The sequence below is a fragment of the Rosa chinensis genome, chromosome 6, assembly GCF_002994745.2.
Source record: "Rosa chinensis cultivar Old Blush chromosome 6, RchiOBHm-V2, whole genome shotgun sequence".
NCBI classification, from domain to species: Eukaryota; Viridiplantae; Streptophyta; class Magnoliopsida; order Rosales; family Rosaceae; genus Rosa; species Rosa chinensis.
The window spans coordinates 69,172,491-69,197,782 of NC_037093.1; the positions used below are offsets into that span (position 1 = coordinate 69,172,491).

General features: G+C 38.2%; 1 protein-coding gene across 3 annotated transcripts; it reads left to right on the forward strand.

The window, feature by feature from the left end:
* The first annotated feature begins 2,787 nt into the window (after positions 1–2,787).
* LOC112173824 lies at positions 2,788–23,919 on the forward strand. Of its 3 annotated transcripts, none has more exons than XM_040509242.1 (37): positions 2,789–2,957; positions 3,038–3,959; positions 4,357–4,501; positions 5,046–5,324; positions 5,460–5,627; positions 5,716–5,931; positions 6,473–6,567; positions 7,177–7,342; positions 7,791–8,215; positions 8,747–8,870; positions 9,068–9,166; positions 9,274–9,345; positions 9,768–9,905; positions 10,162–10,315; positions 10,428–10,795; positions 11,394–11,857; positions 11,935–12,276; positions 12,764–12,988; positions 13,521–13,611; positions 13,761–13,838; positions 13,997–14,287; positions 14,410–14,607; positions 14,831–15,319; positions 15,629–15,790; positions 15,991–16,320; positions 16,416–16,498; positions 16,687–16,791; positions 17,275–17,503; positions 18,030–18,395; positions 19,065–19,166; positions 20,048–20,191; positions 20,387–20,475; positions 20,933–21,015; positions 21,129–21,244; positions 21,980–22,065; positions 22,957–23,056; positions 23,219–23,919. In XM_040509242.1, the coding sequence occupies exons 2-37, from the start codon at positions 3,076–3,078 to the stop codon at positions 23,282–23,284; spliced, it is 7,572 nt and encodes a 2,523-aa protein (XP_040365176.1). In that variant the 5' UTR covers positions 2,789–2,957; positions 3,038–3,075; the 3' UTR covers positions 23,285–23,919. The 3 variants fall into 3 exon arrangements, with proteins under 3 accessions (XP_040365178.1, XP_040365176.1, XP_040365177.1); XM_040509243.1 differs by having other exon boundaries at positions 2,791–2,937; XM_040509244.1 differs by lacking the exons at positions 20,048–20,191; positions 20,387–20,475; positions 20,933–21,015; ... (2 more) ...; positions 22,957–23,056; positions 23,219–23,919 and adding an exon at positions 19,821–20,033 and having other exon boundaries at positions 2,788–3,959.
* The last annotated feature ends 1,373 nt before the right edge of the window (positions 23,920–25,292 follow it).

The following is a 25,292-nucleotide window of genomic DNA, read 5'->3' on the forward strand; positions in this document are numbered from 1 at the left end:
TTCCCCACAAGCAAGAACACATCAAGATTCAAAGCGAACGCACATAAGGAATTGGTCCCGAAAATCACGTAATCGAAATGGAAACGTGAGAGTACTAAATTACCCTTTGACAAATGCATAATGACATTAGAGTTAATGGCGTCATTGATGTCGTGTCTACATAGTAGGTCGGGCTCGAGAGTCCGTGTACCAAAATGATCGGTTTGGAATATTATGTATAAGAATTATTAGTGGCCTTTACTTGGTGTACTGTTTGCGAAATTTTCCCTTTTGTTATTCTGATGGCCAAGATCAACCATCGATCTCTTATACCTGTTTCTATTTGATAATTGATGGAGCCTATCTGTCTAGTGGTGTAGTTTACCCACGCATGCACTTGCAGACCATGCTAGAAGAGACTAAGAGAGCATGGGTAGAAATTACAAAGTATTTTTCACCCGTAAGTAGCATAAATAAGCATCCAAAGAAGAATATAGTATCAGCATAAAAGTGAGAATTGAGTCAGCAATATGGGTGTCCAAATCAATTAATGCTAACAATTTCATCATGGTACAGCTGATCAGACCCTGCCAAATATCATAAACCAAGCCATGAGTCATGAATGTTTGCCATCGTCCGAGATAGTTAGAGAAAATAGAGGAAGCCGAAATTTGAGAAAACAACGACAAAGAATAAGAAGGAACCATGTCTTCCATCTTCAGATATGAGCTTAAGCCTTAGTGATGTGCTGCTTCGGACGTCTCCACGTCGTCGCTGTTGTGGGTGGTGGTGCCGCTCAACGCACACCCAAAGCATCTGGCTAAGGTCCGGGAAGAGGTCGCCGGAGTTTTAGACCCGGAGTCGAACGAACTGATCGCCTACCAGTACCAGTGGCGATCAGTCCTCGTCGCCTACCAGCTTCAACTCCGAGATCTCCTACTAGAGGAGATGGGTCCTCGTAGTTGGCCATCTAGACTAGAGACCGGAGAGGAGGGAGGGAGAGAGGGAGGGGAAGAGAGAGAGAGAGAGAGAGAGAGAGAGAGAGAGAGAGAGAGAGAGAAGCATTAATTAAGTTAAGGGAAAAATAGTCATTTGCTCTTAACTTAAATTAGTGGGAATACAAATTTGTTCTTTGGGTAAGTGGATAATTTGAGTCAAGTATCCATTTTTTTCTTTTTCAAATTGCTTATCGTTAAGTTATCGAACTATATCACATCAATGGACGAACTAAATATGTCAAACTTAAACCTCTGATGTTCATAAATGATAAATTATGACTATGAATGTCTTAAAGATTTTTAATTTAGTTGAAAAGTTGCATAAATGATCTACCATGAATATATAAACACTTAACAGTTGATTTGCGGAAATGTGATCGAAAAGTGGGTCTCATAACTATTTATTAGAAATTTCTTATGAAATCTTCATTTTAATAGTTTTCGTTAGAAGTTCCTATTTCCATTAAATCACCATATTGTTAGAATTATACAAACTCCCTCCTCTAGACCGCCAAATAAAAAAGACTTGAAGAAGCTCCGCACTTGTCGGAAAGGAAGTTTCGTTTTCGAAGAGAGTAAACCGTTCTATTCAAATGTTCCGTCCGGCGACACGTCTTTGTCGGATGGGTAGTCTTGGAGTCTGAGTCCACTGGTGACAATCCAAGGCAGGGTAGAGGCTGGGAAGGTGAGGAACAATGGAGCACTTCTGGTATTATGCTGGGCAAGCTACAACCACCGAATCAGGCATTTGACGATTGGATCCTCCTGTGGTCGTCGTCGTGGAAGCCTCGTGGAGGGCAAGGGCGATTCGGGTTGCACTTCAGATCCGACTGGAATTTCAAAGTGACGAAGATTCGGCCATTGATACTGGGCTTCTACCCACGGTGGCTTGTTTTGCTGGACTTGGCTCGACGTTTCTGTGGTTTGGCTGCGGACGGTTCCAACGCTGGTGTGGTCCGTCTACTGGTGCGAGCCGTGGATCTCCGGCATAGTTTTTCGATAGTGATATGGTGGTACGCGCCCGACAGGACGCTAGGGAGGATGCAAGGTAAGTTGGGTTGTGGGCCTATGCTTTGTTGATTGGCTTTTCCTGGTGGGCTTGTGATCTTTTATTAGGTTTTATAAGTATTGTTGCTAATTTCAGTCCTAGTAGGTTTGTTTATCAAATAAATTTCTGCCATTCTCCGGTAGAATTAGGTGGGCTTTGTCCCAGCTTGCACGTTAGGTGTGCCTTGTTTGGTCTTGTGAGGAGGCGTGTCGTTGTTGACTGGACGCAACCTCATAATGACATAATGAAACAGAGTGCCATCAGTCTGAGTTCCGATTGGCAACATAGTGAGACAGCTGTTTTTATTTGCCAACTAATGATTCTCTTCGTGAGAGTGATCTTGCCGGTCTGTCACCATAAAGCAAATGCAGTTGCCAGCGGTGCAACCATTGCTATTAGGTGCATGTTAGGATACATTATTTTTGTAGAGGTTCTTGCTATTATTACGGGACATTCTCTTGACGCTAATTGTAAGTTGGGGTCAAGGCACATTTATGTCCCCCCCCCCCCCCCCATATATCATTTTGTTTTATTAATCAAGACTAAGGACAGCTGCACCGGCCCTTCTTCAAACAAAAAAGAAATCACCAATTTTTTTTTTTACCAGTCACTGTTCTCTCCATTGCGTCACTTCGTAATTAACTGTCTTACTTTTCAAAATTTACCATAAATAATTGTTACACCTACGACGTCGTTTCGTATTTTTCTTTTCACGACAAGGACGCGGATTTTCGTTTGTTAGTTAAGTTGGCGGGGTTTGTCCTCCTCCTCCCCTTCCAGTCTCCCCTCTATAATTTCACAGCTCGTCACCACCTCCGATCTGACATTACGTCTCACTATGGAAGCCGACTCCACTCTGAGGCTTTGGGGTTGAGCGCAAACATCAATCATCCTCTCTTTCACGTCCACTTGGTCCAATCCAAACCCACCGCGTACCATTTCTTATATATACATTAATACATATACTTTTTTTGTACTGAGTCTGCACTAAATCCCCAATTGAAATTTCCAGGCCTCGATTATGCTTATGCTACAACAACTACAGAAATAATGGAGGACAAAGAAACCCAAATCCTTTCCCGCCTGGCCGCAAACCACCTCTTCCTCGGCCAATTCGAGCCCCTCCGAGCCATCCTCATCGCTCTCCGCGCCCGAAACCCCGCCCTCGCCCTCGCCGTCCTCCAGACCATAGTCGCCCACTCCGGTCGCTTCGACAATGTTCTATGGTCCCCGTCCTGCCCTTCCCCGGCAATCCTCGCTTACCTCTCCACCGTCGAGCTCTTGCAATTTGACGACGCCTCCTCCGCCTGGGGATTCGATCCCGAAACGCTGCGGTTGCGCGCCGAGTTTCTGCTGCTGGTTCAGAGCTTGATCGATAGGGTTTCGGAGAGCTTGCGGAGGAGTTTCGATTTGGAGAGCATAGAGAAGGAGAAGGAGAAGAGTGATGGTTTCGAAGAGCGGGCGGAGTTGATGGATGATACGATGAGCAAGGAGTTGAGAGACGGCGGTGGTGAATTGGAGAGCTGTGTTAGGGTTTTGGATAGAGTGTTGGAATTGGGGGTGAGTAGGTTGAAGCCGGAATCTTTACTAGTAGGGAATGGTGATCAGGCTGTGGAAATTGAGGAAGGCGAGTTCATGTGCTTGAGGAGTGTGGTGTGGGAGTATGCTGATGTTTTCGATGCCTTGTGTTGGAATGTACAGAGGCAAGTGAGGGGTTGGGAGGGAGATGATGCTTCCGGTTTGGCCATAACTGTGAGGAGGGATGACATGCCGAAAGAGGAGGATGTGAAGGTTCTTCGTTTGATACAGATGAGTGTTCAGTTAGCTCACTTGGATGCTATGAGAGAGTGCATCAAGGATGGTGAAGTGGATGGAGTGGTTTCGCGGATTCGGTTTCTTCACCTTGATTATGGAGTGGAGGAGACTGAGTATCGGTATGTTTTCTGGTACACTTGTCTGTGCTGAGAGACTGAGATTAAAGGGTTTCGGAGGGGTTAAAGAATTTTAGAATTTGACGTACGTTTCTGGGTTTTAGCGTTTGTTCTGAAAGGTGATAGATAGGAGGGTTGTTCAGTTTAGTGAAAGCTTTATATATGTACTTCTCGAAATGCTTCAGGAATTGTAGGCATCTTAGAAGGGGCGTTTATGGTGCTCAGATGGGGGATTCGGATTATGAAAGTTATTGTTCTTCAGTTTGTCAAGTTCTTTATGATCCTTCTTTTCTGTTAAGCAATATTGCTTGTATCATTAATATTATGGTTCCCTGCGCGGTTTTATCTTTCCCCTTATATCTTCGTTATTTCCTTCTCAAATGGTTGCATTTTTTTATAGCATTGCTTTGCAAGATCTCCTCAAGATGGTGTCATCAGGAAAGGAGGGATATGGAGATTCCTGGCAAGACATGCGAGAAATATTACTGCAGATTTATAGTGCAGCTCTTGCTTCAAACTCTGGGCATCTTGTTCAAATGATACAAGTAATGCTACAAGTCTTTGTCAGCAATCTTATGTATTTTTTAATTTATGCCCATAGTCTTACAATTTAATTTCTTATAATTTGATGATTATACTTGAGGTTTGGTCCGTAGATGATGTATGGCACACTTTGTTAAAACTAGCTTGGCCAGGATGTATGGAAAGCTAAAATTTCCAATTGGAAAGGTTTTGGGAAGCTTTCCTTATTTTAAGTGTTGTTCCATAGCATCAGGAAATTTGCGGTAGTGTATGCATGTATCTATGAACTGTTTAAGCTTGAAGTAGGTATACCAGTTCTCCCAGTTTTGGTCCATAGTCTATTTTGAATCTGATTATGGTGGTTTTCTGATGAAGAAGCTAGATGATACAGTGATGTCTGTTTTATTATATATGATGACCACTAGTATTGTCTTATTACAAATAAATTCCATTATGTTTATACAGTACTTGAGCATTCCCAATCACACATCTTCTATAAAAGTTATTTTGAGCAATATGTATATATTCTTGAAGGGGTATATTGATTTTATATGTGGCTTTCTGTAGGTTCTGCAGGATGAGTTGCTCTCGAAAGAGATTGAGATATATAGATCTCTTGATAACAATCAAATTCCGCCACCTCTTGAACGTCTTCAAAGATATCTTGAAGAATTAAGACCTGGCACAGATGTAAATGATAAAACTTCTCCCTTCAATAGTGTAGTTGCATTTTGCATGAGAGACATGTACCATTATGCTCGTGTTTCTGGTTTACACCTGCTTGAATGTGTCATGGAGACAGCTTTGTCTGTGGTGAAGAGGGAGCAGCTTCAGGAAGCTAGCAATGTATGTGCCTAATTTTATATTTATATTAAATATGCGAGTATGAAAATCATGATCTCCTTATTCTGTAGGTATATTATTACTTGGTGTTGGATTTGTAGTATAACTAGATCCCTTTCCTGTTTCATCTATCCGCAGATTCTTTTATTGTTCCCCCGTCTTCAGCCCCTAGTAGCTGCCATGGGTTGGGATTTACTGTCTGGCAAAACTGCAGCTCGAAGGAAATTAATGCAACTGCTGTGGAAAACTAAGTCGCAGGTTTTACGGCTGGAAGAATCTTCCCTTTATAGTAACCAGTCAGATGAGGTACTTGTCCTTCACCCCTTCAAGTTTTAAAATTGTTATACTTACTCTCAAAATGGAATATGTAACTGTAAGTGTTATTTATTGGCAGATATCTTGCGTGGAATATCTTTGTGATTCTTTATGTTATCAACTAGATCTTGCCTCATTTGTGGCCTGTGTTAATTCTGGTCAATCATGGAATTCAAAATTGTCACTGACATTGTCTGCAAAAGACCAAATAGCATACAATGGTGAAGATACCCAGTTAGACCCTTTTGTTGAAAACTTCGTACTGGAAAGGCTTTCCGCTCAAAGTCCTCTTCGGGTGAGTCCTCAAGTCCTAACAATAACCATCTAGTGATTAGTTTATTTATTTTTTGGTACGAAAAGTAAGGGATATTAAATCCAAAGAAAAAAAAAAAAAAGAATGGACAAGATGTCCAGCAAACTTAGACCACCTATCATGTCATACAAATCAGATCTTGTGCTCAAAATTCTGTCAAAGGATGAAATACACTAAAAGGGGCATCTTTAAAATGCTCAACAGAGATACCAAAAAATGAAGCATATTGTCTGTGCGTGCAGAATTACTGCATGTCGCACAATTTGGTTGGTCATCTAAAATACTTATTGCTGCTGGAAAAAGAAAAGCAGGATCATAGTTTCTTTTTGTGGTAAAGAATCCCTGGACAATTGGTTGGTAGTTTAGAGAGCTTCATTGAACAATCATTGAGCTTTTCGTTTTTCTCCTATTACCTCTTCCTTAATCCTTAGTATAGCGAGTATTGGGGTGGTACTCTTTTTTAACACTTCTGTTGTACACCAATACTTGAATGTTGAAGTTTGACATGATGCATTTTCTGTAGGTACTGTTTGATGTTGTTCCAGGCATAAAATTTCAGGATGCTATTGAATTGATAAGCATGCAGCCAATTGCTTCAACTTTAGAAGCCTGGAAGAGGTGTGTATTCATGTGTCATACCTTAGTGGGTACAAATGTTAGTTTGTTATGCACAGTTATTTTTGTCTTTATGTACGACTGGATGTACAAAGAGAAGAAAAAACAAAATCATCTTGCGAATCTAGTGATTTTAACGTGCTATCAGTGCTTACTATTTTCTAAGTTGGTAATCTGACGAGCATGCTGATTGTGTGATTGTTTTCATATGTAACATAAGAATGAAGTTTTTCTTGCACTTGCCGTGCTTACAAATATAAAGTATTCTTGGGGTTGCTCAATGACATGCTGCTTGATTTATTTATTCATATACTTAGACGGGGATATATCAAGTTAGTCAATTTTTTTCTGTAAATTAGTAGGACATGTGTTTACGAAGCCATCACGACTGGGGGTGGGGGTATACAAGAAACTGAAATTTGTGAAGAAACAAGAGTCTAGGAAAGAAAAATGGATTGGAGTGCTGCAACCCTTAAAAAGATCTGCAAATTATCTGGGCACATAAGTTATATTTCTTGTATTCATTTTTGTTATTCTATGTTGGGATTTGATCCACTTTTCTTAATATGTTGATGTTTTGGCATTTCCCTATTCTATTTTATTATATGGTAGGATGCAGGATATTGAACTTATGCACATGCGGTATGCTCTAGATTCAGCCATTCTTGCACTTGGAGTGATGGAAAAGAGTATGACCACTGAAAGTCATCAAGTTTCATTTTGCTATTTAAAAGACCTGCAGAACCATTTGGAGGCTGTAAATACTATCCCCCGCAAGGTAATCTGTTCGTGAATGTTGTTTCTCCGAGTCTAACATTTTGAATTTTACCTCCTTTAAGTGTTTGTTAAAACTAGTCTGTTCTTATCTTTATGACAAGTTCAATTTGCAAGCACATGCCATTTGTTTCCTTGCCCTAATGTGTGGCATGTTTGTTGTTGGAAGTTGTGCATAATATTAGAATCATAAAGCAATGTATGAAACATTATTTATTAGAATCATAAAGCAATGTATGAAACATTATTTAATCATGTAGTGATAGAATTAGCAACTTCCAGTCGTATTTGGCAGTCCCTCCAAATCTACATGAACTCCGGTTTTTTCTTTGAAATCAATTCTCTTGATCTGTTTTTAATGTCATCAGTTCTTATTTCCTTTTAAAATTGGTCAACTAGCCTGTACAACTTTATCCATTTCCACTATTCAAATGTTCTGTTCACTGTTGCAGATCATGATCGTGAATGTCATAATTTCGCTCTTGCATATGGATGATCAGTCTCTCAATTTGAATCATTGCGCCTCACCAACGAGTTATTCTGAAGCACACTACACATGTGCTTCAGAACAGATCAATCTGACTACATGTGAAGGGGGAAATGAATTGGTTATATCTTTCACAGGCAAACTACTTGAGATATTACATCACTGTCTTCCTTCAACGATAGCGGACCGTGATCATGCTCTTAGTGATGGTATAAATAGGGGTGGAAGACAAGCAGTGGAGTGGAGAGTGTCAATTGCTAAACACTTTATTGAAGAGTGGGAATGGCGGTTGTCAATTTTCCAGCGTCTCCTTCCATTATCTGAACGTCAGTGGAAATGGAAGGAAGCATTGACAGTATTACGTGCTGCACCATCTAAGCTACTTAACCTGTGAGTTCTACAGGCTAGATAACTGAGTATTGATTAATGAAATCAGTTGTTTCCATGTGAGAATTATGACATTTATAAACTATGATGATCACCGCGTGTACCAGAGGATAGAAAATAGTGGTGATATATAGAACATGATAGTTGATAACCCAAAATTAATTGGCAATGTGTCAGTCAAATACCGTATAAGCTCTTATCCGAGGTCTTACACGTCCGATTTGGGAAATTACTGTGCTGAATTTTGAGCCATACATGTCGACAACTTATATTGGGTGGCATGCGAGTGCCGTGTAGCCGTTGGGCCGCACAACTTGGCCATGCCATGATAAAATTTGAGCACCCAGCATGACACCAATTATCAATGGGTGGGCCCAATACCTTATATGATCTTATACAGTGTCTTACATTTCCTGTGAGACATTACTCTCAAAAACAATAAAGACAATAATGATCTAGTAATTTGTAGCAAATTGCTGATACTTTTTATTTTATTTTTGTAAAGATAAATATTATTGTTCTTTTATTATGCAGTTGCATGCAAAGGGCAAAGTATGACATCGGGGAAGAAGCAGTGCACCGATTCTCATTGTCTGCAGAAGATAGAGCTACACTTGAATTAGCTGAATGGGTAGATAGTGCTGTCAGAAGACAGTCGGTATGATTCAGATCCAATAATTTGTAACCACTTTATGCTTTTCAGCTTTATACCAAAATGCATGCAAAAACTGCTACTGAATCATCTATATCATCTTTGTTTCCAGTTTTGCTTTACTTTCTTTTCTCTATGATTATTATTTTTTTTTTCATCTTAGGCGCTTTGGAAGTAGTCTCTGACTTTACTTGCTTTTCCAGGTAGAAGATGTAGTCTCTCGTGCTGCTGATGATGGAACTTCTACAGTACATGATCTGGATTTTTCATCATTACGCTCTCAATTAGGTCCTTTGGCTGCAGTAAGTGCCTAGAATGTTAAATCTATGTTCCCCACTGTCTTAAAGCGAGGCTGAATATCTTAATTGATTATATGGTTTAGGCTGATTTTTTATGTATTTCCTGTCAGATTCTTCTTTGTATTGATGTTGCTGCTACTTCGGCACGGTCTGCAAAGATGTCCCAGCAGCTTTTGGATCAGGCATGCTCAAACTTCTTGAACTTGAAGTTTTTAATCATGGAAAAACCATACAGATTTTTTTTTTTTTTTTTTTTGTCTTTGTAAATATGTGTCCAGGATCCAGTTGTAATTGTTGAATTCTCTAATTTCAAAATAAAGAGCCTGATTTAAAAAAAATAAAAATTATGGAGCTTTTACTGATTAGTTTCGTCCTTTTTTCCTCCCTCTAAGTAGTCTATAAATAATTGTGGAACCAGCATTGTCTTTACTATACGGTTACTTGGTCTTACTAAAAGTAGACTATGACATGGTCTCTTTTCATATTATGATTGTTTGTTTTGTTTTAGTCTTGTGCTGCAATCTTATTAACTTTTTTAGACCAGACGTACAACCTCCAGTTGTTTAGTTTACAATAACCTTTGGTGTTCTTTATATATATGCAGGCTCAAGTTATGCTGTCTGAGATATATCCAGGAGTTTCTCCAAAGATGGGCTCCACGTACTGGGATCAGATTCTTGAAGTGGGAGTTATTTCTGTTCTAAAAAGAATCCTCAAGCGTTTACATGAGTTCTTGGATCAGGTGAGATCTTGGTATATTCCTTTGTTTAATTAAGAGGTCTTATTGACATCAAAAGATGGCACTAACTTATTTTGAAGACAGCTGGGTCAAGATCTAAACAAAATAACTAGTTACTGGTCTTACTAGTTCTTTTACTTCTAGGTTCCTTTCCTGCCCTAGTATATTCAGTGCTCTGAGTGCTTAATGTTTTAAGTACTAAACCTAAAGTAAGAGATTACTTAGTTATTGATCCTTGCTCTTGATCATTTTCATCCAGGATGATCCTCCAGCCCTTCAGGCCACTCTGTCTGGGGAGATTTTCATCTCCTCGCCAAAGGACTCCCACCGACTGGGACAACGGGAACGTGTTCTTGATATGCTACATCATATGATTGAAGATGCTCACAAAGGCAAGCGACAGTTTCTTAGTGGTACGTTTTCTATTTTCCTTCTTTGTTTTGGCCTTGGAAGGAAGGGAAAATATGCTGTACGTCTGCTCTGCTTCTTATGGCTGTAACATATCTTTATTCCATAAATTTATAGGTAAGCTCCATAATCTTGCAAGAGCTGTGGCTGATGAAGAATCAGAGCTCAATTTTTCTAAAGGAGAAGGCCCTTCTGTTGACCAAAAGGTTCTATCCGATTATGACAAGGATGGAGTTCTTGGACTGGGGTTAAGAGTTGCCAAACAGATACCTTCAAGTTCCACAGTTGGAGAAACTAGTGTGCAGCCTGTTGTTTATGATGTAAAGGACAGTGGGAAGAGATTGTTTGGTCCATTAAGTACCAAACCCATGACATATCTTTCACAATTTATTCTTCACATTGCTGCAATTGGTGACATAGTTGATGGCACAGATACAACTCATGATTTCAACTTTTTCTCCCTCGTGTATGAGTGGCCCAAGGATGTAAGAGTCATTTTGTTTCACTTTTTTTAGCAGCTGCTCTGAGGTATATGCTTTTTGATTGACGTCTGTTCCCATTATCACTTCTTTCGGTGAGGTTTGGTTATGCATGTAATTTAACATATTATGATAGTGTTTTACAAGGAATGTTGCACAGGCATGCAATTAATATATACGTGATCATCGAGTGGACATTGACTATTAAATGAATGGTTTCCCCTGCTTCTCATATTTCTACAAGTTAAAAGTAATTCAATTTAAATAGAACTTTTGTAAACCTACTTAAATATACTGTAATAATAGAATGCTATCTATTATATGAAAAACTGATAATCTGATTATAGATCCCAAGGAGTGCATGGTTAATAGATCCTTGATTATAATAGTGATATAAAAGGGTCAACAGTACCTCTTTTAGGTGAAGAATATTCCAACATTGTTTATTTCAAGTAGTTTGTTTCCATTAAGAATCCCATTGTTTAACCTCTGCTTCATAATATCCTAATGATCCGCTTGATTAAAGCTGACAGGTTCTTTATCTTATGGTTCGGTATAACTTTACAGTTGCTGATTACGGATATGTTTTGGTTGTATTTTGCAGCTTTTAACCCGTCTTGTCTTTGACCGGGGCAGCACTGATGCAGCTGGTAAGGTAGCTGAGATTATGTGTGCAGATTTTGTGCATGAAGTAATTTCAGCATGTGTACCTCCTGTTTATCCCCCACGATCTGGGCATGGATGGGCCTGTATTCCAGTCATTCCCACCTTCCCTAAGAGTGGTTCGGAAAATAAAGTATTGTCCCCATCTTTCAAAGAAGCTAAGCCTAATTGTTACTCGCGCTCTTCATCTTTGCCTGGAATCCCTCTGTACCCTTTGCAGTTAGATATAGTAAAACATTTGGTCAAACTATCCCCAGTGAGGGCAGTCCTGGCATGTGTATTTGGGAGTAGCATTTTGTACAATGGCAGTAATTCTTCTATATCGAGCTCCTTGGATGATGGACTTCTACAGGCACCAGATGTTGATCGGTTGTTTTATGAGTTTGCTCTTGATCAATCTGAGAGGTTACCTTCTTACCTGGAAATGATTTCTCTTATCCGACTTACTTTATGATATGTAATATTACTTGTTTGGTGTACAGGTTCCCAACTTTAAACCGATGGATACAAATGCAAACTAACCTGCATCGAGTTTCAGAGTTTGCTGTAACGATTAAGCAAACTGACGATGGTGGTGAGACTAGAGGTGAAGCAAGAGCTGCTATCAAGAGGCTTCGTGAGCTTGACAGTGATACTGAGTCAGAAGTTGATGATGTTGTTGGTAATAGTGTTTCAACAGCTTTACCAGACCTCGATAGCCAAGGTGGTACTGCTCTTGATTCATGGCGTGATTCTTCTAAATCGGATGTTGCTGAGTTTGACACTTCAGTTTTCCTTTCTTTTGATTGGGAAAATGAAGAACCTTATGAGAAAGCTGTACAAAGGTATTATAGATCATCCTTTGTCAGCATTCATGTATACAACTTGTTATTCTGGTATTCTGTAACATTATGCTTTCTACACCTTGGCATGCTTACTTTGAATTCTTAGGACTGGCATTGCTAATGATTTTAAAAGGATGACCTACTGCAACATCTACTCAGAGACATTCCAGTAGAAAGAAACCCATGATAATATGACTGATTCTGATGCTGGAAAAGTAAACTGAAAGAAGTGTTCTCAGATATAAGGAAACTATGAGAATTACATGTATACATATGTTGGAATAGCCTCTGTGGTTCCTTTGAAATTTTTATGCTTGAAAAATCTAGTTTGAGAGAATATTGATATGGAGTTGCCATTTTCATTGGAGAGTGAGGTATTATTGGGAAATTCTGCTCATATATTAATTGGTTTTAGGGAAGTATTGTCATCATAGTTTCAGGTGATTTTCACATAGTATTTCCTGTCACTGATGCTTGCATTTTACAGATTGATAGATGATGAAAAACTTATGGATGCTCTTGCTCTTTCCGATCGCTTTCTACGCAATGGAGCTTCAGATCAACTACTTCAGCTACTCATTGAACATGGGGAAGAGAACCAGTCAGTCTCTGGACACTCTCAGGGTTATGGTGGCAATAGCATTTGGAGCACTAGTTGGCAGTATTGCCTGCGGTTGAAGGATAAACAAGTGGCTGCCAGACTTGCTCTCAAGTATGTAACGTGCTTGGGGTATAGTTACCCTGGTGCATGCTACTAGAGCATGATATTTCTCTATGGCATTTGTTCTATTTCTATCACCTTTTTCCATTTGCGGAGCTGTGTTTTTCTAAGTATTTGCCTAATTGATATTTCATGCTCTATTTATCACGTTTTTATAAATTTTCAATTGTTGGAAAGGTCATTAATATATGCTGATGTCTTATGAGAATGTGTTGTTCCTGTTTGCCCCTAATTTCTCTGTCGCTACTTAGTCTTGGTTCTCTGCCATTACATGTTGTGAGTCATCCCTATAATATTCTTAATGTGAGTTTAATGGTGTTAAGCATGCTCTTCTTTGTCCTTATTTTCTTTCTTGCTGCTTTGAACTTGTTGTCCACCACATTTGATTCTTGTTTCTGTTCCTCCCCTTGTCAGTACAAATTCATTTCTCATTAAAAGAGGTGTTAAACATGCACCAGTGATTTACTGGAATCAATATGCATCTTTCCATAAACTTTTTGAATTCTTACAAATTTTGTTCCAGGTGTATGCATGGATGGGAACTGGATGCTGCTTTAGACGTACTCACCATGTGCAGCTGCCACCTGCCTCAAAGTGACCCCATTAGGGAGGAGGTACTGCTTGTTTGATAAATTGTTTCATTATATTTCTTAATGCTAAAGTGCTGTCTTGATATTTCATCTGAAGCTCAATAATGGAACTCTATGTTACTGGCTGAACTTAATCTGCTGTTGTTGATGATGTACTCCTTTTGGATGCTTAGGTCATGTATAGGAGACAAGCTTTGCAGAGGTACAGCCACATTCTAAGTGCAGATGACCATTATAGCAGCTGGCAAGAGGTTTTAATTCTGGCCTGTGGACTCAAAATAAAAAGTAAAATTGATAGAAATTTTACATATTTGGGCTAGTCTATTGATTTTATAGGGTAGCCTGAATTATCACACCAACTTTTTTATATTGTTTAATTTTCTCCTCTTTAAACTCCTTTCATTGCCAGGTTGAGGCAGAGTGTAAGGAAGATCCTGAGGGGTTGGCACTTAGATTAGCTGGAAAAGGAGCTGTTTCTGCTGCCTTAGAAGTGGCTGAAAGCGCGGGGTTATCCATTGATTTGCGTAGGGAACTGCAGGGCCGGCAACTTGTGAAGCTTTTGACTGCAGATCCTCTCAATGGGGGAGGTCCAGCAGAAGCTTCACGATTTCTTTCTTCATTGCGCGACTCAGATGATGCTCTACCAGTTGCCATGGGTGCGATGCAGCTTTTACCTGATTTGCGGTCAAAGCAGCTTCTTGTGAGTAATTAGCTTTTTGGGTAATTTTTCATGGAAATTTTATCTGATTCAGAGTATGCTATTCGAGTTTTGAATATCATTTATCTAGTGGTATAACTTTTGTGTTTTGACCTTTTGTAAAGGTTCATTTCTTCCTGAAGCGGAGAGAAGGGAATCTTTCAGATGTTGAGGTTTCTCGGCTTAATTCATGGGCCTTGGGGCTTCGTGTTCTGGCTGCCTTGCCATTGCCATGGCAGCAAAGATGTTCTTCCTTGCATGAGCACCCTCATTTGATACTTGAGGTTCTTCTGATGAGGAAACAACTACAATCTGCTGCTTCGGTATGATATAACTTCTTAAATGCCTTAAACACATAAGATTGATTATTATATTTTGTTTTGAGACTGATCTCATCACCATATGACTATTTGTTACAACTTACAACTTGAATGGTTTAAAAGTTGGATCATGTTTGCTTGTTTCCTCATTGAGTCTGGCATTTTCCACTCTAATGCATTTTTTGTATTTCTAGGCTATTGCTTAATGACTTCTTTTATTTGACAGATTCTCAAAGAATTTCCTTTGTTGAGAGACAATAATGCACTTATTGCCTATGCTACTAAAGCTATTGCAATCAGTATTAGCTCTCCCCCTAGAGAACATCGAGTATCTGTTTCGGGGACAAGATTAAAGCAGAAAACAAGAACAGGTGCACCTGTGAAGTCTTCTTTCACTAGCAGTCTCAGTAACTTGCAAAAAGAAGCTCGCAGAGCTTTCTCTTGGGCTCCACGAAATAGTGGAGACAGGTCCACCCCGAAAGATGGTTACCGTAAGAGAAAGAGTTCTGGATTGACACCCTCTGAAAAAGTAGCTTGGGAGGCCATGGCTGGAATCCAGGAGGATCGTGCTTCAACATATTCTGTTGATGGGCAAGAACGGCTTCCTTCAATTTCAATATCTGAAGAATGGATGCTAACTGGTGATCCATTGAAGGATGAAGCCGTTCGTGCATCTCACCGATACGAGAGTGCTCCTGACATAACGCTTTTCAAGGTAGTGAACTTGGCTAGTACTTTTGGATTATACAAAGCTCCCCTGGATGCATAGTAAAGACAATAAAGCTGAATATATTTTATATTGCTATTTGCCAATCTTACCTCGGTATTCAAGCTTCTGAGGAAAGCCGATTTCATCAGTTTGCCGTGGGCTTACTCTTAGAATTATAGTTTCCTCGGATGAAGTTTTTTTTTCTGATCAATTTTTTGTATATAAAACCAGTTAATGTACTGGTGTATCCAGCATGCCAAGTTCTTGTCTAGGCATAACGTGTCTGTTGCTGAGAGTTCAGGCTTCTCTGTGCAGGCACTGCTTTCTCTATGCTCAGATGATTCTGTGTCTGCAAAAACTGCATTGGATTTGTGCGTAACTCAGATGAAGAATGTACTGAGTTCCCAACAATTGCCAGAGAATGCATCTGTGGAAACCATTGGCCGAGCATATCATGCCACAGAGACGTTTGTACAGGTATCCCTTCACCAAAGCACTTAGAACTCGTGATCTGAGTAAAATCGATAAATTATGTTATGGTTCCAATTCCCTAACCAACAAAAGTCATAACATGGATTTTCCCCTTTTGAATATAGGTTGTGGCATAGTTAACACGTCACCATTATGTGCATTTAGTTTGTGAATGAAAAGCTAATTCTCGTTACACACTTTTGCAGGGGCTACTTTATGCTAAATCACTGTTGAGAAAGCTTGTGGGCGGCAGTGATTTGTCGAGTAATTCTGAAAGAAGTAGGGATGCTGATGATGCATCTTCTGATGCTGGTAGCTCTAGTGTGGGTAGTCAGTCCACAGATGAGCTATCTGAAGTTCTGTTGCAGGCAGACACTTGGCTAGGACGTGCTGAGCTGCTTCAGAGCCTTCTGGGATCAGGAATTGCTGCTTCTCTAGATGATATTGCGGATAAAGAGTCATCTGCCTCTCTTCGTGATAGGCTGATTGTGGAAGAACGGTACAGCATGGCCGTATATACATGTAAAAAGTGCAAGGTACCGTTTTTTGGATTCTGTAGTAGACTAGGGGTCAATTTTTGCTGTATTGTTGAAAGTATGTAGAGCTTATGAGTACTTGGGGCTTCTGTCAGATTGATGTGGTTCCTGTTTGGAATGCATGGGGACATGCTTTGATTCGGATGGAGCACTATGCACAAGCTCGCGTGAAGTTCAAGTATGTGAAATTTATAAAAATGTTTGGCATAAAAATGCTTGTTTTAGTGGTCAATATAAAATAATGATCTCCCTTTGTCTAGAATCTCTATTTCCCCTCTCCTCTCACTGCTTTTTATTCTACTTTTTTTCCTTCCGAGTGATAGTACATGTGCTTAGTAATATTATTTTTCCCCTTCGGATGGTCAGGCAAGCTCTTCAGCTGTACAAAGGTGATCCTGCTCCTGTTATTCTTGAGATAATCAATACAATTGAAGGAGGTCCGCCAGTTGATGTTTCAGCTGTTCGTTCCATGTAAGAGGCCATTCTAGCTTTGAAGTCAGAATTTTTATATTTGTCATGTGTCAAAACCTTGGGGGTTGCTCTCTGAGCTATATTTTTAGACTCAAATGAAGTATCCCTGTCTTTCATTTTTAGATGATAAACCAATCTTTTAATAGGAGTTCAGTGTGTCTTTTTTAGTAATGGCTACAATACTATCAAATCTGTTGGCCTATATGGTACATCTCTGATGTACAGAACCTGTTTATTGGAATGGGAAAAGACATTATATTGTTGTGTGTGTGTGTGTGTGTGTGTCTATATCAATCAGTCTGGCCTTGGTTGAATGAGAGGCACTGTAGTGTTGGCGATGTACCAGGTCCTAGTTATGCTAGCTGAGATTCTGAACATGACACTGTCTGACATGCCACTCTGATAGAATTTTGGTGTACTCTACACTGAACTGTTAATTTAGGGTTTATGACGTATAATCTGGAAATGAAACTTATACTGCAGGTATGAACATTTGGCTAAAAGTGCACCAACAATCTTGGATGATTCTCTTTCTGCTGATTCATATCTCAATGTGTTATACATGCCATCCACATTTCCTCGTTCAGAGAGATCCAGGCGTTCTCAGGAATCTGCAAATAACAGCTCCGCATATATGTCAGCCTTTGAAGATGGACCACGCAGCAACTTAGACAGTGTTCGTTATGTTGAGTGTGTCAACTATTTACAAGAGGTAAGTTGCAAATTCCTCCTACTCTCAAGCTAGGCTTTTATGTTTCATATATTGATGCCTAGCATACCTTTCTAAAAAGAATAGATGAAGCATCTGCTTAAACCCAAAAATGGGGTTGTTATTCGCAGACCTTAAAGGTCAATCTAGACACCCTGTTTATTGTTCTATTCTTTTAAAATTACTTTATTATGTAAATTGACAAATATCCTTTTGGAAGGGAGCATTGTACGCATAAGATGATGGATATTATGGACAATTTACATTATACAGTAAAATTAAAAGAATTCATTCAATAAGGAGTGTTTATAGATCAAATTTTCTGTGAATAACAATTTCCCCAAAATAATTGTCTGTTTTTGTTTGATAGCAGCAATCTTACTACTAAGTACTAATATGTTATATCTTTATGTTATTAACAGTAGTATTCCCACTATCCTTTCTCTTGTGCTATTGTGTACTATTAATGTTATACTTTTGGTTATATTATGAGATCCTTGATGTGTAATTATCTTTCAATCCCTTGCAGTATGCCAGGCAGCATTTGCTCAATTTCATGTTCAGGCATGGCCACTATAATGACGCTTGCGTGTTGTTCTTTCCTCAAAATGCTGTTCCCCCTCCTCCTCAGCCATCAGTAGCAGGGGTGGCATCCTCATCTTCATCCCCTCAAAGACCAGATCCGCTAGGAACTGATTATGGGACCATTGATGATTTGTGTGATTTATGTGTTGGTTATGGCGCAATGCATGTTTTAGAAGAAGTGATCTCAGTAAGAATGTCATCTACAACCCCACAAGATGTGGCAGTGATCCAGCATACAGCTGCAGCCCTTGCTCGTATTTGTGTCTACTGTGAAACACATAGGCATTTCAATTATTTATACAAGTTTCAGGTATCTAGTATTGACTCAATCGTTTACACTAGAAATCTAACAAAAATGTTTTTTTTTTTGGTCTTCAACTCTTTAATTACATTGGTTGCATAAACTGTAAATTGAAAATAGTACAACCCATTTTACACAGCAAGTGGAGGACTGTTGGTAGTCGAAAACACAGTCCGAGCCTTTGTTTCCAAAGGAAATTCTAGGAAAGTAAGAAATGACATAGCACTCATTATAGTATAATTCTGAAAGCTGTCATAGATTCATAGCAGATCGACTATTATCCAACTTAAATGAGTCAAAAGTAATAACACAGATTTTTAGTTTCTTATTCTTTATTTTATTTCTATTTTGACAAGAACAAAATACATTTTTTCAATCGCAATGATTTCTTGATAGCCTCTCTTCTGTTTGAGAGAATTTTATTGGAGTTTGAGAAACTTGACCAAGACATTACTATGAATTGTCCTCAGCTGGCATGAAGTGATTCCTCACAAAAATCTAGTATATAGTTAACTCTTTTATATTTTTCCAAACTCATAAATGCATTCGACCTAGGGCAGTTTAAATCTTACAAGTACCCCTGCTAAAATGCTGCATCATTTTATTGTTGAAAGGTTTATCCAACTGTACTATTTTATTTTCTTGTAGTTGAGTTTATATATTTACTCCATCTTTCAGGTTATTAAAAAGGACCATGTCGCTGCTGGACTGTGCTGCATCCAACTTTTTATGAACTCTTCTTTGCAAGAGGAAGCTATAAAACATTTGGAAAATTCCAAGGTATGCTCTTAAGTTTTGCTTTTAGACTGGCTTAATATGTCTTGAACTACTTGTGATATGGCTCTTAATGTTTTCCTTAATGATTTTCAGCCAGTTAGTTCAGTAATTAGCCCTGCTGTTTGGATATGTAAATAAATTTGAGAATATAAAGGAAAATAAAAATTGGTTTGGTTCATGATCCAAAAATAAGTGTAATAAAACTAGGATACAATTGAATTGGGTTTTACTCCTAGTATTTTAATTTTAAGGCATCTTGATTTCCATGTTTAGTGCTGTTGCTGTTGCATACAGAAGTTGACATGTACTTGCTTTTTATGGTACTTTTGATTCGAACCTTTAACCTGAAAACTTACCTTTGATTTACAACTGAAGGATTGCTGATAATTATACCTCTAGTATATCTATCTTGTCTTATTTCTGAATGGCCTAGTGAACACAATGCCTTTGCATCTGCGCACATTGGTTATTGTCTGAGGTGTGAAATATAAGACGTTACAACAGAGCTTATAAAGCTATGGTTTCTCCCCCATTGCCAATTTTCATTGGTTGGATGCCTAGATTTCCTAGTTTCACAGCGGGGTTAACCACATGTGAAGGTGAAAACCAACAGCTTTACGTCACCCAGTTTGGTTTTTTTACACATATTTGGCTCAGGTTTCGCAACATGTGAGGGGGCCTGTTATAGTTCCTCCGTGGAAAAGTAGGACCCTGGACTAGAGCTCATAAGGTTTTGGGCATTGCGCTCCATCATCGCCTATTGGTTTTGGGCCGCCCTAGATTTCTTCAGTTACCTAGTTATGTACTCTTTCAAAATTTACTGAATATGTAGTAGTTGCTTATATGCCCTTCATGGTTTTCATATGCCGTCATCTTGGTTGTAGATGCACTTTGATGAAGCGCTATCAGCACGGTACAAAGGTGGGGATTCTACTAAGCTTGTGACGAAGGGTGTTAGAGGAAAAAGTGCCTCTGAAAAGCTCACTGAAGAAGGACTCGTCAAGTTTTCTGCTCGGGTATCAATTCAGGTAATTGCATCATGGAGTTTCTGACTAGTGATATCTACGACTTGGAATTCTGTACGGTGGACGGACCAAAAGAATAGCAGAGTTCTATAAATATGTTACAGTTTTGAAACTGAAATCCAAAATCCAAGTTTAGTCCAGTGAACAGCTTCATTGGTTATAGTCTGAAATAATTCATGTGGATTTGTTGTATGGCAGGTTGAAGTTGTGAGATCCTATAATGATTCAGATGGACCCCATTGGAAACATTCACTTTTTGGAAACCCAAATGACTCCGAAACATTCAGGTTTACGTCCTTCTGAATCCTGATCACTGCTCGGTGATATATGGGGCATCTTTAGTTCTTCTTCTTCTTTTTTTTTTTACTCAAAATATTGGCAACAGCTTATTACTTCGGTATCCAAAGCAATTTATTTCGCCTGGTACTTTCTTATATTTCTATTTTAGCATGAAAGAATACTTTTTCTTTTCCAGCATGAAAGAGCCTATTAGTACCCTGATTTGCAAAAGCTTTGGGTTTTCTCCTTGCACCCACCATCCCCCTCTTCATTTTCTTTTTCTCCCTCTCTTGCTAATTCTTCCTTCCTGATCTGTACTGGTTGGAGGGCGGTGAGGTTATTGCTGTTAATAGCTATTTTGTGCTTGTTGCTCCTGTGAGGTTGTCTGCAATGGCATATAGTAATTGTGAATATTTTTGATATGATGGCAAAGGAGTTCATTTCTTTCTCCCCTTTTTTTTGCAGGAGAAGGTGTAAAATTGCTGAATCTCTTGTGGAAAAGAACTTCGATTTGGCTTTCCAAGTGATTTATGAATTCACCCTTCCAGGTAGCCATTATAGGATAACTTCCATTTTCAGTCATCTATTCCTGTGATGTAGCAATTAGCATCTGGAATTAAGGAACTTTTTTAAGAACATTACATCCTTTCGTAACTTTCAGCTGTGGATATATATGCTGGTGTAGCTGCATCACTTGCTGAGAGAAAAAAAGGTAGTCAGCTGACAGAATTTTTTAGAAACATTAAAGGGACCATTGATGACGATGATTGGGACCAGGTAACTTCTTGTTCTAGTATTGTATTTGCTGTCTGTCATTTGGCAAGAACATTTATGGTTCTTGTTGACATATGAATTGAAATGAGTATAAAACATATTGGGACCAGCTTAATCCTTTCTCTAAACACAGAAAGGTAAATGCAAATCTCGAAATCATTGCCTTGACTTTGAAAGAGACAAAATTATATCGAGGCTTTCCAGATTACTTAATTTGAGGTAGAAAAGAAATTAGGTGTCATTGTTGGTATATACTGTTTCCTTTCACTTCTCTATTTGATATGTTACTCAAAGAAAGCAATGGTTATGTATGTGCCTTTATCTGGTTGATTTGATGCAACTGTCCATGGACTCCCTTGTAAGCCATCTCAATTCAAAGGTAAAATGTGTGAATCATGTAATACTAAACACCACAATGAATTAGACAAACAAATAGTGAGAATTTGATCATAATAGGTAGTATTTTTACAAACAAGAGAGGAACATTTAAGTAACTGAAATACCTCCAATTTTATTCAGCTGGCCAATAAATGATAATACTGATGGCTCCACTCATTTTCTGAACGGATAACATTTTAAGCCTATGGTTCTTTATTTTTCGAACTTTGTAACTGCAACATAATTGCACCGCTGGCCATCTTTGTATCCCAACTACTTCACTCTGTCTGGAGTGCATAATTTGTCGTATTTCTTATGTTTGGTTCCTAATTGATTATGTATATATTTGGAATAATGTAGGTCTTGGGAGCTGCAATTAATGTATATGCTAACAAACACAAAGAACGCCCTGACCGTCTTATAGACATGTTGACCAGTAGCCACAGGTGATAATTTCTGTCACTGGTCCCATTAACGTTTGTCATCATAATTCATAAATAAAACTAATTCTGTCTTTTTTAATTGCTTCCGAGGGCATACTATTACTACATTTATGTTTCATTGATTGTTCAAATATTTTTTACTTTGATGTCTTATCACTCATGTATGGAATCTCATATTTTTGAGGCGTGACCTGTCCTTGAACCATTTATGCTCAAAACCTGCTTTAGTTACCCATTAATATCTGAAAGTTGCATGTTGGAAAGTGCACATGGACATGCTAAACACATCAACACAGGGAGACACTCCTTTTCTGTGTGACACAAAATGGAATTTTGAGGGTGGGATCTCCTGCGTCTTCCCACTCTTTCTTGTGGCTTATGTCCTTCATGTAGCATTCACACCGAATACTCTTGAAATTACTTTCATACTTCCACATATTATTGGTAATATAGGAAACATCTCTATTTTTTCCTCTGGAAATGAGGAAGAGCAGAGCTCTTTTTATCTCAAGCCACATGCAGTTCTTCATGTTTATGATGATGTCTCATAGAGACAAGACCCTGTATGATTATTGATTTGTCATTGGATTCACACCCCAACACTTATTACCATGTTGCTTGGTGGATGATCATATACGCCTATACCTCCTTTGTTGGCTTCTATTGCTCTGCATACTTAATACTTGTCTGCTTTTACCACACTCAAATAATTACTGGGCAGTACAACAGTGGGAGAGAGGAGCAGAATACTATTCGATGTTTCATCAGTTTTGCAAACAATTCATTATGGTTTTCTAAAATTAGCTGCTTTATTTTCAGGCTGCTGGAATATTTACTTCACTTTTATGTCTTTACTATTATTAATACACATGCACCTTTTTTACATATATGCAGGAAGGTTCTGGCTTGTGTGGTTTGTGGACGTCTAAAAAGTGCATTCCAAATTGCTTCTCGTAGCGGAAGTGTCGCTGATGTCCAATATGTAGCTCATCAGGTTGCCTTCCTTTCCTCACCTTTGATTTAACAATTTCCTATCTCATTGAAAGAGATTATTCACACTCATCTAATGATTTCATTTGGTCAACTTAACTTTTATGTTTGTGATTCTGGTAATGTTAGCTCATTGCTTATATGCTGTATACTATCCTTTTTGCAGGCATTGCATGCGAATGCGCTTCCTGTACTCGATATGTGTAAACAATGGTTGGCTCAGTATATGTGATTTGTTGCTCGAGGAAATCAAGCTGATCCAAATTAGTGTTGGCTTGCTCACATTTATGCAGACTGCTGTACTGAGAGCCATGGACACTGATCACGCTACCGGATTCAGTTGGTGCTGTTACTTAATAACAACGTGCTGATAACTGGTGATGCATGAACTTTGACTTAGATCACGAGGCTTTTTCAACTTCATTGGTTGCTAGGTCCTGCCACACATCTTGTTTCATATTGTCAGCACTAGCCTGCTGCGATTTGCTAAAGCTGCTCTTGAAGAATGGAGTTAACTCCATTTCATGAAAAAGCTCCAAAGTTTAGCCCCAAGTTTGGAAACAAGCAAAGAGAAGAAATTATACATCATAAGGCTGACTGGAAAGTGAAATTGATTCATGCAAGCACACCAGAAGTTGCTCGCATGCTAACGAAGTAACGAGAGTGACACTGCTTGGAAAAGTATGGTACATTGTCGTCATTTGTAGTGGTAGTAGATAGGTAGGATTTTGTAACTGAAAACTAGGATTGAAGGCTTAGTTGAATGGAATTAGATCGAGTCGATCTGCTGCTGTAGCTATGAGAATAACATTAGAATGACTTGTATATAGTTTAATGAAAAAGAAAAACTTTTTCCTTGGTGGTGAATTTTTCTTCTGTTTGGCATGCTTAAAAGAATATTTGAAGGATAAATCCCGAGCACAATGATCCTCATCTTTGTTAATATATATATATATATATATATATATATATATATATATATATCAAGGGACCAATTTTTGACACTAGGTGGTTCATTGAGTACATTTTGAATGACAAATCGTCAGAGATCCTGAGCACGAGGGTTATTGTTTTCAGTTTCACGATTTGCTCAAATGAAAGAAAGCTTCAACATAAGAAACAATGACAACATATTATTTGACTATTGTTCTTTTTCTTTTCTTTTTTCAATGCAAGTAGACGCCACATAACATTTTATGGTGCGCTTAATGTATTAAAACTGTGTTATATGATATCATTTTACCTCATTGGTGTCATCCCAAAGCTCTAATTTTTAAGTTATTAACTAAAAGATTGTTTATTCATTCTCAAGGTGAAAAATAAAAATTTAAAAGTTTTTGATTAACTAAATTTCATGCCGCAACTCTATGCAAAACTTGATTCACATCTTTCTTAAAAAATAATTAAAAAAAAAACAAAAACAAAAGTTTCAATACCTTGGTTTTTGCTAGGGCTGTCATTTGGTTTGGTTATTATCGAACAAACCGAATATCGTTTGGTATTTTAGATTTGGTAAACCGACTTTTTGATAATCAAAATCTATAAAACCAAAATCGAATATTACAGAAAAAGTTAGTTTGGTTTTGATAAATACCGAATCTACCGATTATCTAAATATTAACTATATATAGTCTAGTATTCATAATAGGAAATATATATAATTATTTTCATAATAGAGTATATATAGTTAATATTTATGTATTAAATATTAGGAAATGTACATGTACTACTAATCTAGTATTAACTATATATATACATACTCTAGTTTTCGACACATATACCGACTATTTGGAAATATAATTATTTTTATAATAGTATTAACATTATTACTAATATTAGATTAGTTGTACATGTATTTTAAGTAACTTAGTAAAAAAATCCTTAAATAATTGGTTTTATTGAACATGACTAAAATTTGATGTCATATGTACATAAAAGAGCTATAATCGGACAAGCGAGATAAATACATAGTTTTCGACAATATGTCAAATTAAAAAATCCACTATTGTTCATTCTAATTTATATTACAAAAAATATTTGTTGTAAAGTTGGTACGACTGAAAACCAAAATACCGAATTTGGTAGTTATGATTAAATACTGAAAATTTTGGTTTGGTAATTGGTAGCTTCATTTTGAAATCGAAAGCTTTGGTTTTGAAGTTGGTATAGAATCGATTCGAACCGACCGAGTGACATCCCTAGCTAGGACTGCCATATTGTTTGGTTATTATTGAACCGAC